The 17,043-nt window shown below is 43.5% G+C and overlaps 1 protein-coding gene across 1 annotated transcript in view; it reads left to right on the plus strand.

Moving 5' to 3' along the window:
- Window positions 1-17,043, plus strand: part of itga9 (integrin subunit alpha 9) — a 377,946-nt gene that overhangs the window by 276,851 nt on the left and 84,052 nt on the right. The window contains exon 21 of the mRNA XM_033020414.1: window positions 8,152-8,241. Coding sequence (XP_032876305.1) covers window positions 8,152-8,241 — 90 coding nt within the window. The remainder of the gene's footprint in view (window positions 1-8,151; window positions 8,242-17,043) is intronic.

Here is a 17,043-nt window from a genome sequence, read left to right on the forward strand (position 1 = left end):
TGGCCATGGTACTTTCTAACAGCAGATAACTCATACATTTTAATCCGTTCCCTTTGATATCCAATCCTTTGTTTGTTGAAGATAGACACAAAAAGCTGGAGTAACTCAGCGGGTCACACAGCATCTCTGGAGAAAAGGAATAGGTGACATTTCGGGTTGAGACCCTTCTTCAGGTTTGTTGAGGTGGGCTATGTGGAGCTAAAAGAAAACTGCTGGAAGAATTCAGGAGGACAAGCAACACCTGTAGTGACGAAGGGATGGTGGACTATGCGGGTTATGTTCCTGCATCAGATGCTGCTCGACCCATTGAGTTTAGTTTAGCTTACTTTAGTTTAGAAATACAGTGCGGAAACATGCCCTTTGGCCCACTGTGTCCACGCCAACCAGTGGTCCTCATACACTAGCACTATCCTACACACTCGGGACAATTTACAATTTTTACGTAAACCAAATTAACCTTTAAACCTGTACGTCATCGGAGTGTGGGAGGAAACCGGAGCACCAGGGTAAACCCCATGCTGTCACGGGGAGAACGTACAAACTCTGTACAGATAGCACTCGTAGTCACGAGCGAACCCAGGTCTCTGGCGCTGTGAGGCAGGAACTCTACCGCTGCACCACCGTGCCACACTGTGCTGGAGTTCTTCCAGCAGTTTGTATTTTACTGCTGGCTGCAGCTGGAACTGCTGTGCAAGTGCTCAGGTATTGTCCATTGAGAAATAATAACATTTGCTCAAAGTTGTCAAGTGCTGTCAGTTGCACTGACATAGACAACATCAAATATATATTACATTTGTTGAATGAAGAATGACTGAGGGAACTATTTTGATTTAATAAGAGTAAGCCCTTAATAAGCTACGATTAGCAATTTTTGGCAAAATATTCTATGCACGTCAGAAATACAAGCATTATCAGAAAAACCAACAACTATTCAATGGCATGGTTAATAGTTTACGATGATCCAGCACTTAAAAACTCTCACTCGGCAGACGTACGCTCACTGACGTTTCCATGTCTAATGCAATCCAGGTACATTCAGATCATTTACTCTTTTTCCAAAACCATTTCCTAATGAATTCAGTAACTACATTCCATGCTTTTTGTGAAATCACGCTAATGCCCATTTGATATTTCAACCTTGATCATACAAAAGGATTGTGTTATTCTTCTGGGCTGAGTCCATGCGGTTCACTGTTGATCTACAATCCAGTGGAACTAGGCCAAACTAAGCACTTCTTTCAAAGTCAATGGGTATTTAACTAATCCTTATTTTAGGTTTTCCAACCAAAACAGAGAATAATAGGTTAATTAATATTATTTGATAAGGAGCAATATGGAATTTGATATTTGGATGCAGAATGCTTCGGCAGATTCTCCAACTAAGTTCTGTGGAATCTCAGCAGGTTTGTGCTCTACAACTGTGTTGTAGAGCGCAATGCATACGATATGTGAAGAGAAAGAGATTCTCTTTTGTGAAGAGGAAGAGAAAGAGATTAGTTAAAACAAATGTAGGTCCCTTGCAGTCAGAAACAGGTGAATTGATCATGGGGAACAAGGACATGGCAGACCAATTGAATAACTAAGGTACACAAAATTGCTGGGGAAACTCAGCGGGTGCAGCAGCATCTATGGAGCGAAGGAAATAGGCGACGTTTCGGGCCGAAACCCTTCTTCAGACTGATGAGGGGTGGGGGGGAGAAGGAGCCCGAGGGCGGGGGGGATGGGAGAAGACAGCTCGAGGGTTGAGGAAGGGGAGGAGACAGCAAGGGCTAGCAAAATTGGGAGAATTCAATGTTCATGCCATCCAGACTCTGAAGAAGGGTTTCGGCCCGAAACGTCGCCTATTTCCTTCGCTCCATAGATGCTGCTGCACCCGCTGAGTTTCCCCAGCAATTTTGTGTACCTTCGATATTCCAGCATCTGCAGTTCCCTTTTGAACACAATTGAATAACTACTTTGGTTCCGTCTTCACTAAGGAAGACATAAATAATCTGCCGGAAATAGCAGGGGACCGCGGGTCAAATGAGATGGAGGAACTGAGTGAAATCCAGGTTAGCCGGGAAGTGGTGTTGGGTAAATTGAATGGATTAAAGGCCGATAAATCTCCAGGGCCATATAGGCTGCATCCCAGAGTACTTAAGGAAGTAGCCCCAGAAATAGTGGATGCATTACTGATCATTTTTCAAAACTCTTTAGATTCTGGAGTAGTTCCTGAGGATTGGAGGTAGCTAATGTAACCCCACTTTTTAAAAAGGGAGTGAGAGAGAAAACGGGGAATTAAAGACCAGTTAGTCTAACATCGGTAGTGGGGAAACTGCTAGAATCAGTTATTAAAAATGGGATAGCAGCACATTTGGAAAGTGGTGAAATCATTGGACGAAGTCAGCATGGATTTATGAAAGGTAAATCATGTCTGACGAATCTTATAGAATTTGTCGAGGATGTAACTAGTAGAGTGGATAAGGGAGAACCAGTGGATGTGTTATATCTGGACTTTCAGAGGCTTTCGACAAGGTCCCACATAAGAGATTAGTATACAAACTTAAAGCACACGGTATTGGGGGTTCAGGATTGATGTGGATAGAGAACTGGCTGGCAGACAGGAAGCAAAGAGTAGGAGTAAACGGGTCCTTTTCACAATGGCAGGCAGTGACTAGTGGGGTACCGCAAGGCTCAGTGCTGGGACCCCAGCTATTTACAATATATATTAATGATTTGGACGAGGGAATTGAATGCAACATCTCCAAGTTTGCGGATGACACTAAGCTGGGGGGCAGTGTTAGCTGTGAGGAGGATGCTAGGAGGCTGCAAGGTGACTTGGATAGGCTGGGTGAGTGGGAAAATGCATGGCAGATGCAGTATAATGTGGATAAATGTGAGGTTATCCACTTTGGTGGCAAAAACAGGAAAGTAGACTATTATCTGAATGGTGGCCGATTAGGAAAAGGGGAGATGCAACGAGACCTGGGTGTCATGGTACACCAGTCATTGAAAGTAGGCATGCAGGTGCAGCAGGCAGTGAATAAAGCAAATGGTATGTTGGCATTCATAGCAAAAGGATTTGAGTATAGGAACAGGGAGATTCTACTGCAGTTGTACAGGGTCTTGGTGAGACCACACCTGGAGTATTGCATACAGTTTTGGTCTCCAAATCTGAGGAAGGACATTATTGCCATAGAGGGAGTACAGAGAAGGTTCACCAGACTGATTCCTGGGATGTCAGGACATTCATATGAAGAAAGAATGGATAGACTCGGCTTGTACTCGCTAGAATTTAGGAGATTGAGGGGGGATCTTATAGAAACTTACAAAATTCTTAAGAGGTTGGACAGGCTAAATTCAGGAAGATTGTTCCCGATGTTGGGGAATTCCAGGACAAGGGGTCACAGTTTGAGGATAAAGGGGAAATCCTTTAGGACAGAGATGAGAAAAACATTTTTCACACAGAGAGTGGTGAATCTCTGGAACTCCCTTCCACAGAAGGTAGTTGAGGCCAGTTCATTGGCTATATTTAAGAGGGAGTTAGATGTGGCCCTTGTGGCTAAAGGGATCAGGGGGTATGGAGAGAAGGCAGGTACAGGATACTGAGTTGGATGATCAGCCATGATCATATTGAATGGCGGTGCAGGTTCGAAGGGCCCAATGGCCTACTCCTGCAACTATTTTCTATGTTTCTAACTGTATTCCTTGCAGAGTCCAGCAGTGGAAGGCACTGACAAGCTGGTATAAGATGCCCGCGAAGCCACATTTGGAGTACTTTTTGCATTACTGGTCAACCTGTTATAGGATAGATGTCATTAAACTGGAAAGGGTGTAGAAAAAATTCACAAGGAAGTTACTGGCTCTGGAGGGTAAGAGTTACAAGGAGAGGCGGGATAGGGGAGGACGTCCTTCCATGGAGCATAACAAGGGATGATCTAAGAGAGGTTAATAAAATCATGAGGACATACGTAAGATGGATAACCACAGTCTTTATCCCAGAATAGGGGAGCCGAAAGCTAGAGGGCATAGGTTTAAGGTGAGGGGATAACATTTAAAGGAGACCTTTTTATTGCAATGTTTTATTACAGGCAGTGGCAGGTATAGAAACATAGAAAATAGGTGCAGGAGGAGGCCTTTCGGCCCTTCGAGCCAGCACCGCCATTCATTGTGATCATGGCTGATCGTCCCCAATCAATAACCCGTGCCAGCCTTCTCTCCATATCCCTTGATTCCACTAGCCCCTAGAGCTCTTAATTCCATCCAGTGACTTGGCCTCCACTGCCCTCTGTGGCAGGGAATTCCACAAATTCACAACTCTCTGGGTGAAAAAGTATTTTCTCACCTCAGTCTTAAATGCCTTCCCCTTTATTCTGAGACTGTGGCCCCTGGTTCTGGACTCGCCCAATATTGGGAACATTTTTCCTGCATCTAGCTTGACCAGTCCTTTTATAATTTTATATGTTTCTATAAGATCCCCCTCATCTTTCTAAACTCCTGTGAATACAAGCCTAGTCTTTTCAATCTTTCCTCACATGACAGTCCTGCCATCCCAGGGATCAATCTCGTGAACCTACGCTGCACTGCCTCAATCACAAGGATGTCCGTCCTCAAATTAGGAGACCAAAACTGTACACAATACTCCAGATGTGGTCTCACCAGAACCCTATACAACTGCAGAAGAACCTCTTTATTCCTATACTGAAATCCTCTTGTTATGAAGGCCAACATTCCATTAGCTTTCTTCACTGCCTGCTGTACCTGCACGCCAAATTTCAGTGACCGGTGTACAAGGACGCCCAGGTCTCGCTGTACCTCCCCCTTACCTAACCTAACCCCATTGAGATAATAATCTGCCCCCTTGTTTTTGCCACCAAAGTGGATAACCTCACATTTATCTATATGTGGAGCTGCCGGAGGAAGTGGATGCAATTATTCCATTTGAAAGATATTTGGGCAGGTACATGGATAGGAAATATTCAGAGAGATTTGAGCCAAATGCATGCAAATGGGACTTGCTCATTTAGGCAACTTGATATGCTATGTAAAACAACTTTGTGCTATGTAAAACTCTGACTGAATCGGCCAGCTGGAATCTGAACAAATTTAGAACATTTGTATTTAGATATGCATGCATCAAACTCCAAAATGTGCTTTTATTCACAGAGATATCTGCTGGAACCTCCTTTTGATAGTGCTGGTATTTACTAACTAGATTCAATGTATTGTTATTCAGAATATAGCTAACTTATCACAGAGAAGGAGACCATTCAGCCCATTGGGTCCATGTTGGATCCCAGAAGAGCTATTCCCTGTGGGGTTTTTTCCTGTGGCAAGGTTTTTTTTTCCTCCCATTTATTCATCAACCCTTTTTTGATCCTTTAGCAAAGTTAGGGTAATTTACCGGAGCCAATTAACCGATTAATATGTGCAGAAAGGAACTACAGATGCTGGTTTATGCTGAAGAGATACACAAAGTGCTGGAGTAACTCAACGGGTCAGGCAGCATCTCTGGAGAAAAACGACGTGTGACCTTTCGGGTTGGGAAGGTGGTGGCATTGCAGTATTGGACCGAAAAAGGGTCCTGACCTGAAACATCGCACACCCTTTTATAGCAGAGATGCTGCCTGACCTGCTGAGTCACTCTAACACTTTTCTGTCTATCTAGCCTTTCAATGTATTTGCGATGTGGGAGGAAAACCACAGCACCCAGGGAAAACCCATGCAGTCACAGGGAGATAATGAAAACTTCACACAGACCGCATCCGTAGTCGGGTCCGTGAGCCGTGAGGCAGCAACATTTACTGGTGCACTAATGTGCTGTTCAGCTGACTCTAGATATATGAAGTCAATGTCACTTCAGTTTGTGGTACTGCTGGAAAGGATTTAAACTACTTTGACAGGGAAATGAGACCCTGTGTTTTTGATTTTCTGTTTTTGGATTGAATTCTGTTTTTAATTTGTGTCTCTGTGATGTCCTTTTTACTTGTTCTATTCTGATTATATGTTTTTATTCCGATTACTATGTAAGGTGTCCTTGAGATGTCTGAAAGGCGCCCATTAAATAAAATTTATTATTATTATTAGAATTGAAATGCCATCAAGGGTGAGGAATGGCAAAATATAGTCGGACAACTAGGTAGGTTCAAAGTAGGCAGTGCTTACACAAACTTGATAGGGATGGAAGCAAGACTGGATTGTATTTATTTTAATCAAAATAGTCTGACGAGTACAGCAGATGAACTGAGTATGTGGATTAGTGAACTTTTAGTTTCAATATTAGAGACTTTGGTGGCAAGTAGGAAAGGAATGGCAACTTAAGGGTAGATGGAATTCTTAAAGTACATTCAGGAGAACCAAATCCCAGGTTGCTATGCGAGACAGTGGAACACGTTTAAACCAATATGTAGTTATGTCTGCTAGAGAAGAGGCAGATCATTGGGAATGCAGCCAGGCAAATTAATAGTATATAGAAGGAACAGTACAGCACAAAAACAGCCCCTTTTCAATGTTTGAAAAGAATGATCCATTTTACCCTCTGAACCCCATTCTCCTGCCTTCTCCCCATAACCTTTGATGCCCTTACTAATCAAGAACCTAATGACTAATTATTTCACTCACCAAGCTTTGTCCTGCCTCTCCCTCTTCTATATTTCTGCTCCCCTCACCCCCACAACAGCAGTCTGATCCGAAATGGTAGCTTTCCATGTTCTGCAGAGATACTCCCTGACCTGCTGAGTTACTTTATCACGTTGCATCTTTCTTTGTAAACCAGCTTTTATTTACAGGCATCTTTTTCATTCAGAGGGTGGTGGTATATGGAACGAGCTGCCAGAAGAAGTAATTGAAGCAGGTACTATAATAGCATTTAAAAGACACTTGGACATCTTAAATGGATAGGAGAGATGTTGCGCGATATTGGTCTAATGGGACGATAGGAAATGGTTATCTTGGGCGGCTAGAAAATAAAATGAGTAAATTTATGTTTAAATTTATACCTGTTGATTATTTATGCGTTTTGCATTTACCTACATGGTTTATGTACAATGTTATATTAATAATTTCTGATAGAACATTCCATTATCAGTTCCAATTATGTCATCTGCCTTACTGAACAGTACTGTAGAAAGATGTAAAGATGTTATTCCACCAAAGTTGAAAAAGTGTGCATTTTGTATACATAGCCACTCTGTTATGTAGTTCAAATACTTTGGAAGTGATTGTTGACAATGCTGCAAAACAAGTTGACAAGATGTAAACCAAGTAGCCCAGCAGCTCCCATAGTCTAGAGGGTTTTTAATTGTAAGGATTTTTTGGATGAGCTCGATCAGCATTAGCGGGTAGAACAATAACTGTGTTTAGAGTGGACATGCTCCAACTCTTATTAAAAAATCAGATATTTCTTTGATGGTCTCAAATTCAATCAGGTCCAGAAATTAACACATCAGAAAAGGGGACAAGAGGTATAGTGACCTATATATATATATATATATATATATATATATATACACACACACCCACACACACACCCACACACACACACACACACACACACACACACATATATATATATATATATATTTTTTTTTTTCTTTCTAAATACTGGTAAATCTACAGTATATTAATATCATTTTCTATCTTTATTTTAGATTCTAGGCATCTTGATATTACTTTGTGTTCCATGATGTGAATTTCTAGGTTTAAAATGTATAGTATTTTATTTCTGTTGTCTTTAACGTGCTTCTTACATTGGGTTACAGGTCTCTTGGGCTTAGCAGCACTTTGATTTTTGATCTCTTCACCTTGAAATTTAGGGGCTTGGAGCCAGCAGTGTGTTTTCACTCCATCAAGACTTTTGAGGTTATAGTCAATTGCATTAAAATCAGGAAGTCCCTCAATGCCTTTGTTTCCTTTTAATCCAATGGGATATCATTACTTGTCTAGAAAAATATGAAATGAATGCAATATTTAAAAATACTCATTGGAGGTATTGAATGGTGCTGCTGTCTTTCTGGTTATGACTTTTAATAGTCAAATGTAAAGCAGCTTTTAAAGGGTCTTTGCCAGCAGTGCTAAACCAGAGAGAGGACAGCATTATATTACTCTCGCTTTGTGCTCTGGCCAACATGCATAATACTGACTCTCAAGATTGTGTTTGTTTCTTTTCTGCAGTGGGAATGTGGAGCATAATGAAACATTGCATGACAACACACTCGTTCTCACAATGCTGCTGAAACATGAAGTGGACACCGCTGTTACAGGGTAAATATGATCAATGTTCTGGTACCTTTTGAAGCTGGAAGATAATTTGGTGCACAGTGACTAAAGGTAGTCATTGTTAGGCAGGTAGGTGGAACAATGTTGGCAGGGAAGCAGTGCAAGTTGAATCCCTCCCTAGGGGGTCCAGAGTAGATATGGGTTTGGATGGAGGAGATAACCACTCTGTGAGGAGTTATGTAAGAAAGGGCATCTGCTTCTAGTGAGTGGGGAAGCCTGCAATGGAAAGAGGAGCTGGTGGTGATAAGAATCTGCTTAAGGCATGAACAAGATTTTGAATGGGAGATAGGAATGACACAGACCTGGAAACAGAATTGGAGGCCGTTGGGATGGGAGATTAGGGTTAAGAATGTAGAAGAGCAGAAAACAGGAAAGGTTCTTTCCTGCAGGATGTGGGAAGTCAATGAAACTGCTGATGACTACACCTGTTGTCATTGTGTCCAGGTGCAGCTCCTTAAAGACTGCATTAAGGAACTGGAGCAGCAGCTGGATGAGCTCAGGAGCTTCATGGACAGGACATATAGCGAGGATGGTGTGCTCCTTCCCTAGTTGAAGGAGTTCAGAACATGCATGTTCCTGTTAGAGAGAAGGGCAAGACAGGTGGTCATAAGGAAGCTTGGATGATGAGGAAAATTAAGGCTTTTGTCAAGAGTAAGAAGGAGGCGTGGGGCAGGTATAAGCAGCTGGGATCAAGCGTATCCTTGGAGGAGATTCGGGGAGCTAAGGAGCAGGTTAAAAAAGGAAATTAAGAGGGCAAAATGAGGACAGGAGATAGCTCTGGCTGAAAACATTAAGGTTAATCTTGAGATTTTATGTACGTAAAGGGAAAAAGGATAACCAGGGAGAGAATGGAAACCCTCAGGAATCAAAGATATCAACTCTGTGTGTAGCCACAGGAGATGGGCAAGGTCCTCAATGAGTATATTTCCTTTGTTTTTACCATGGAGAAAAACATGAGGGCTGGGGAACTTGAGACAGTCAATGGAAGTGCCTTGAGAGCAGACAGTATTACGGTCGAAGGGGTGCTGATGGCCATGGCAGATAAGAAGGTAGACAAATCTCCTGGGCCTGATCAGATATATCCAAGGATATTGTGGGGAGTTAGAGAGAAAATTGCAGTTGCCCTGGCTGAGTATACTGAGGTATAAGATATACTTACATTTAAGTGGACAAGGGCTGATTTGGGACAGCCAGCATGGTTTTGTATGTGGAGGTCTTGTCCCATGAATCTGATTGAGATTTTTGAAGTTGTGACCAAAAAGGTTGTAGAGGGCAGAGCGGTAGATGTTGTATATATGGATTTCAGCAAGGCATTCAACACTCTTCCACATGGTAGGCTGCTCTGGAAGGTTAGAATGCATAGGATCCAAGGGGAGATCGCTGATTGGATAGAGCATTGACTTCATGGATGGAAGCAAAGGGCGATGATGGAAGCTTGGTTTTTGGATTGGAGGCCTGTGACTAGTGGTGTGCCTCAGGGTTCGGTGCTGGGCCCATTGCTGTTTGTCATGTATATCAATGATTTGGATGAGTACGTACATGGCATGATTAGATAGTTTGCAGATGACACAAAAGTGGGTGGTATTGTAGATAGTGAAGATGTTTGTCAACATTTCCAGCAGGATCTTGAGTGGTTGGACTGGTGGTCTGAGGAATGGTGGATGGAATTTAATACAGAGAAATGTGAGGTGTATTTTGAGAAGACTAACATGGGCAGGACATACACTGTGAATGGTAGGCCTCTGGGGTGTGTTTTAGAGCGGAGAGATCTGCTCTAAAACACACCCCAGCATCCCAGCACCCCAGCACTGCATGCTACAGCAGGCAGTGAAGAAAGCAAATGGCATGTTGGCCTTTATAACAAGAGGAATCGAATATAGGAGCAAAGTGGTCCTTCTGCAGTTGTACAGAGCCCTAGTGAGACCACACCTGGAGTATTGTGTGCAGATTTGGTCCCCTAATTTGAGGAAGGACATTCTTGCTATTGAGGGAGTGCAGAGTAGGTTTACAAGGTTAATTCCTGGGATGGCGGGACTGTCATATGCTGAGAGAATGGAACAGCTGGGCTTGTACACTCTGGAGTTTAGAAGGATGAGAGGATATCTCATTGAAACATATAAGATTGTTAAGGGTTTGGACACGCTAGAGGCAGGAAACTTGTTCCCGATGTTGGGGGAGTCCAGGTCCAGGGGCCACAGTTTAAGAATAAGGAGTAAAAGCCATTTAGAACGGAGACGAGGAAACACTTTTTCTCACAGAGAGTGGTGAGTCTGGAATTCTCTGCCTCAGAGGGCGGTGGAGGCAGGTTCTCTGGATGCTTTCAAGAGAGAGCTAGATAGGGCTCTTAAAAATAGCGGAGTCAGGAGATATGGGGAGAAGGCAGGAACGGGGTACTGATTGGGGATGATCAGCCATGATCACATTGAAGGGCTGAATGGCCTACTCCTGCACCTATTGTCTATTGTCTATTGATCGAGCAGTGCAGGTACATAGTTCCTTGAAGGTGGCGTCACAGGTAGATTGGGTGGTTAACAAGGCTTTTGGCACATTGGCCTTCATCAGTCAAAGTATTGAGTATAGAAGCTGGGAGTCATTGTGCAGTTATTTAAGATGTTGGTGAGGCCACATTTAGAGTACTGTATTCTGTTTTGGGCACCATGTTATAGGAAAGATGTAAGGATGTAAGCAGGAAAGGATGCAAAGAAGACTTATGAGGATATTGCCAGGACTCGTGGGCCTGAGCTACAGGGAGAGTATCAGGGTGTTAAAGAGTGATCCTTTACCGAAATGATGGGCCAAAATGCTCAACATCTCTTCAGCAAAATAGAATGGTGACGTGAAGAGTGGTGGGTGGGGTGGAGGATCTGATTTCTTGTGTTGTCCAAATAGGAATGATCAGGGAGAGGATCTAAATGTTATAGTTCATAGAGTAATAGGATAGAGTAATCTGATCATGCTGGGATATGGGTATAGAATCAGAGGTGGAAAAGTGGAAATTGACTTGCAAAGCAAGGATCAAGAGCCAAGAGAGTTTTATTGTCATGTGTCCCAGATAGGACAATGAAATTCTTACTTGCTGCAGCACAACAGAATATGTAAACATAATCCAAAACAGAAGATAAAAGTTAAGTTTGTCTATAGACCATATATACACAATAAATAAACAGATATAGCGCAATAATAATAATAAAAACATAGAAAATAGGTGCAGGAGGAGGCCATTCGGCCCTTCGAGCCAGCACCGCCATTAATAGAAATTAGGTGCAGGAGGCCATTCGGCCCTTCGAGCCAGCACCGCTATTCATTGTGATCATGGCTGATCGTCCCCTATCAATAACCCGTGCCTGCCTTCTCCACATATCCCTTGACTCCACTAGCCCCTAGATCTCTATCTAACTCTCTCTTAAATCCATCCAGTGACTTGGCCTCCACTGCCCTCTGTGGCAGGGAATTCCATAAATTCACAACTCTCTGGGTGAAAAAGTTTTTTCTCACCTCAGTCTTAAATGCCTTCCCTTTTATTCTAAGACTGTGGCCCCTGGTTCTGGACTCCCCCAACATTGGGAACATTTTTCCTGCATCTAGCTTGTCCAGTCCTTTTATAATTTTATATGTTTCTATAAGATCTCCCCCTCATCCTTCCAAACTCCAGTGAATACAAGCCTAGTCTTTTCAATCTTTCCTCATATGACAGTCCTGCCATCCCAGGGATCAATCTCGTGAACCTACGCTGCACTGCCTCAATCACAAGAATATGTTATTATGTAATTACAATGGACTGTTATTGTTCAGAGCTTATTTGATGTCGTGTTTAATAGCCTGATGGCTGTGAGGAAGAAGCTGTTTCTGAACCTGGATGTTACAGATTTTTAGGCTCCTGTACCTTCTTCCCGATGGCACCAGTGAAATGAGTGTGTGACCAGGATAGTGTGTTCAATCTTTGATGATGTTGGCAGCCTTTTTGAGGCAGCGACTGCGATAGATCATTTCGGTGGTGGGGAGGTCAGAGTCGATGATGGACTGGGCAATGGTCACAACTTTCTGCATTCTTTTCTGCCCCTGGATGTTCAAGTTGCTGAACCAGGCCACGATACAACCAGTCAGCATGCTCTCTACTGTGCACCTGTAGAAGTTGGAGAGAATCCTCCTTGACATACCGACTCTCCGTAATCTTCTCAGGAAGTAGAGGCGCTGATGTGCCTTCTTTATAATTGGATCAGTGTGCTGGGACCAGGAAAGATCTTTGGAAATATGCACGCCCAGGAATTTGAAGTTTTTGACTTGTTCCACTGTTGATATAGATGGGATTGTGGGTCCCCATCCTTCCCCTTCCAAAGTCCACAATCAGTTCATTGGTTTTACTGGTGTTGAGAGCCAGTTTGTTGTGCTGGCACCATTTGGTCAATCGGTCGATCGCACTTCTATACTCTGACTCATCACAATCTGTGATTCGTCCCACAACAGTGGTGTCGTCGGCGAACTTGATGATGGAGTTCGCACTATGTCCGGCTACACAGTTATGAGTATAGAGTGAGTACAGCAGGGGGCTGAGCACGCAGCCTTGAGGTGCTCCCATGCTGATTGTTATCGAGGATGACATATTTCCACCAATACGAACAGACTGTGGTCTGTGGATGAGGTAGTCGAGGATCCAATTGTAGAGGGATGCACTGAGACCCAGATCCGTGAGCTTGAATGAAGAAAGTTGAGAGTCTAATAATACTCAATACAGGAAGGGCTGTGGGGAGGCACCAGTGATATCCATTTTGTAAGCATTTGCAGTTTGTAAAGGATTTTGCGAGTCTTCAGTATTCTCAGACAACTTTCTCATTGTGCTTCTTGTGTCAAGGAGACCACAGTGTAGTGTCAGAGTTAGTGGGATATTTTAATGTGCCGAAATAGAGATGGTTGAAAGCTGCAAGTTCTTAGGAATAAATATCACCAGCAATTTATCCTGGACCACCCACATCGAAGCAATGGCCAAAAAAGTACTCAAATGCCTCTACTTCCTTAGAAGGCTTAGGACGTTTGGCATGTCCCCAGCAACCCTCAAGTTCAAGTTCAAGTGAGTTTATTGTCATGTGTCCCTGTATAGGACAATGAAATTCTTGCTTTGCTTAAGCACACAGAAAATAGTAGGCATTTACTACAAAACAGATAAATGTGTCCATATACCATGATATAAATATATACACACATGAATAAATAAACTGGTAAAATGCAAATAACAGAAAGTGGTTGTTAATAATCAGAGTTTTGTCCGAGCAAGGTTTAATAGCCTGATGGCTGAGGGGAAGTAGCTATTCCTGAACCTGGTTGTTGCAGTCTTCAGGCTCCTGTACCTTCTACCTGAAGGTAGCAGGGAGATGAGTGTGTGGCCAGGATGGTGTGGGTCTTTCATGATACTGCCAGCCTTTTTGAGGCAGCGACTGCGATAAATCCCCTCGATGGAAGGAAGGTCAGAGCCGATGATGGACTGGGCAGTGTTTACTACTTTTTGTAGTCTTTTCCTCTCCAGGGCGCTCAAATTGCCGAACCAAGCCACGATGCAACCGGTCAGCATGCTCTCGACTGTGCACCTGTAGAAGTTAGAGAGAGTCTTCCTTGACAATCCGACTCTCCGTAATCTTCTCAGGAAGTAGAGGCGCTGATGAGCTTTTTTGATAATTGCGTTAGTGTTCTCAGACCAGGAAAGATCTTCAGAGATGTGCACGCCCAGGAATTTGAAGTTCTTGACCCTTTATAAATGGGGCTGTGGGTCCCCCTCCTACTCCTTCCAAAGTCCACAATCAGTTCCTTGGTTTTGCTGGTGTTGAGGGCCAGGTTATTGCGCTGGCACCATATGGACAGTTGCTCGATCTCTCTTCTGTACTCTGACTCATCCCCATCAGTGATACGCCCCACAATAGTGGTGTCGTCAGCGAACTTGATGATGGAGTTCGCACTGTGGTTCGCTACGCAGTCATGGGTATAGAGTGAGTACAGCAGGGGGCTGAGCACGCAGCCTTGAGGTGCTCCCGTGCTGATTGTTATCGAGGCTGACACATTTCCACCAATACGAACAGACTGGTCTGTGGACGAGGAAGTCGAGGATCCAGTTGCAGAGGGATGTGCAGAGACCCAGTTCTGTGAGTTTGGTAACCAGTTTGGAGGGGATGATTGTGTTAAATGCCGAGCTGTAATCAATGAATAACAGCCTGACATATGAGTTTTTGTTGTCCAAGTGGTCCAGTGCGGAGTGGAGGGCCAGCGAGATCGCATCCACCGTTGATCTGTTGTGGCGGTACGCGAACTGCAGTGGGTCCAGGTTTTTGTCGAGGTAGGAGTTGATTTGCTCCATGATCAACCTCTCAAAGCACTTCATCACCACCGGCGTTAGTGCCACTGGTCGATAGTCATTGAGGCACGTCACCTTACTCTTCTTGGGCACCGGTATAATTGATGCCCTTTTAAAGCAGGTGGGAACCTCAGACCTCAGAAGTGAGAGGTTGAAAATGTCCGTAAAAACTCCCGCCACTCCTCACCAACTTCTACAGATGCACCATAGAAAACATTTTATCGGGATGCATTACAGCATGGTTTGCGAACAGCTCCATCCAAGACTGCAAGAACATGTAGAGAGTTGTGGACGTAGCCCAGACCATCAGGCAAACCAACCTCTCTTCCATTGATTCACATCTACACTTCACACTGCCTCGGCAATGCCACCAGCACAATCGAGGACCAATCTCACCGTGGTCACTCCATTTTCTCCCCAATCTCATCAGGCAAGAGGTACAGAAGTTTGAAAACGCATACCTCCAGATTCAGGGAGAGTTTCTTCCCAGCTGTAATCAGGCAACTAAATTGTCTTCTTACCAACTAGAGAGCAGTCCGGACATCCCATCTACCTCATTGGAGACCTTTGAACTATCTTTAATCTGACTTTATTGCTTTATCATGCACTAAACCTTGTACCCTTTATCGTGTATCTGTATGTGGATAGTTTGATTATAATCATGTATAGTCTTTCTGCTCAATTGTAAGGAACAAAAAGCTTTTAACTGTACCTCAGTACACAATAATAATAAAATAAAATAAACTAATCTAATTAGTTAATTCACTCCTCAGTCCTGCTTCTTTAGAGATTTCATGCTTTGATCTTACTGCGGCTTTGTGGAAAAGTCCCATTGACTGAATTAAGCATTTTGACACTGAAAGGCCCCTGTTTGTTTGAATACATACAATATAGATAGAACATAAGACATTAAAGTAGGGAAACATGCCCTTCAGCCCACGATGACTGTGCTGATCGTGATGCCAATTGAAACTGCACATATTCCCATGTGTGGTCTACATTCCTCAATTTCCTGCTTGTTCATGTGTCTGTGTAATTGCCTCTTCAACATTACCATTGTATCTGCTTTCACCACTTGCTCTGACAGCACTTTCCAGGTATCTATGTTAAAAAAAAAACCTGCTTCTTAAAATTCCTTCAAACTTTTCCCTCTTACCTTGAAGCAATTTGACATTTCTACCTGGGAAATTATCTCCGTCTCTACCATGAGGCAGCATGAAGTGTAGATGTGAGTCAATGGAAGAGAGGTTGGTTTGCCTGATGGTCTGGGCTACATCCGCAACTCTCTACAAGTTCTTGTAGTCTTGGATGGAGCTGTACGATACATAAGTTATTAAGGGTGAGGGGAAACGCTGATATATCAAAATGGCGCAGGCCAGTCCATCTTTCCACGTGGCTCCACCACCCAACCTAAAGCTCAAAGAGAACCGGGTGGAAGAGTGGAAAATGTTTAAACAAATGTATGAAAATTATGCAGTGATAACTGAACTGGATTAGCAGGAGAAACAGTATCACAAAGCAGTACTCCTGCATACTGTTGGACCGGAAGGACTGCAAATCTTCAATACCCTTCAAAACGGTAGCGGATTAGACGGATGTGAAAATCATCATCGACAAGATGTCCACCATCATTATAGAAGAGACGAATGAAACGTATGAAAGATTAATTTTCAATAAACAAGACCAGAATCAAGGGGAAAGCATTGTATCGTACGTTGCAGAGCTGAAGAAGCTTGCTAAGACATGCAACTTCTGCGATTGCCTGAAAGAAAGCCTAATTCGAGATCGCATCGTCATTGGTATTGCAGACCAGTCAACTAGGAAGACACTCATTCAGAAGAGGAATCTGACACAACAGGAGACGTGGATATATATAGATCCTCGGAGGTCACAGCGACAAGAATGCAGGTCATGGGCGAGGAGCCGACAATACACAAGGTGGAATGTTTCAAACCGAGGGAAAAGAAGGTTGATTTTCCTTCACAGAGGAAGAATCGGGGACCAGACAAGTGCAAGTTGTGTGCGAGGACGCACAAGCGCAGGAAGAATGAGTGCCCAGCGAATGGGAAGGACTGCAACAGATACGGATGACAAAACCACTTTGCCTGCTGCTGCAAGCAGAGGAAGGAGGGCATGCAGAAACGGGGTCTGCACAAGGCCATAGAGTCATCTGACACACCGTCCATTTCCGACGCAGTCTGTTGCATTGAGGTCAATGCAGCTGGAAACAATTCCTCTTCAGGCCTATTTGCTGAGATGCAGGTCGGCACAGAAGCCATCAAGTTTCAGATTGACTCTGGTGCCAGTGTTAATGTGATTCGCAAGGATCTTGTACCCAAAAAAGGGGACATTAGACGAGAGAAAATCGTCTTAAAGATGTACAACGGCTCCAACCTGCTGGCGGAAGGTAGGATGAAAGTCGTACTCTGGGACAAGACGAACAAGAAGTA

The sequence above is a fragment of the Amblyraja radiata genome, chromosome 4 (assembly GCF_010909765.2).
Source record: "Amblyraja radiata isolate CabotCenter1 chromosome 4, sAmbRad1.1.pri, whole genome shotgun sequence".
NCBI classification, from domain to species: Eukaryota; Metazoa; Chordata; class Chondrichthyes; order Rajiformes; family Rajidae; genus Amblyraja; species Amblyraja radiata.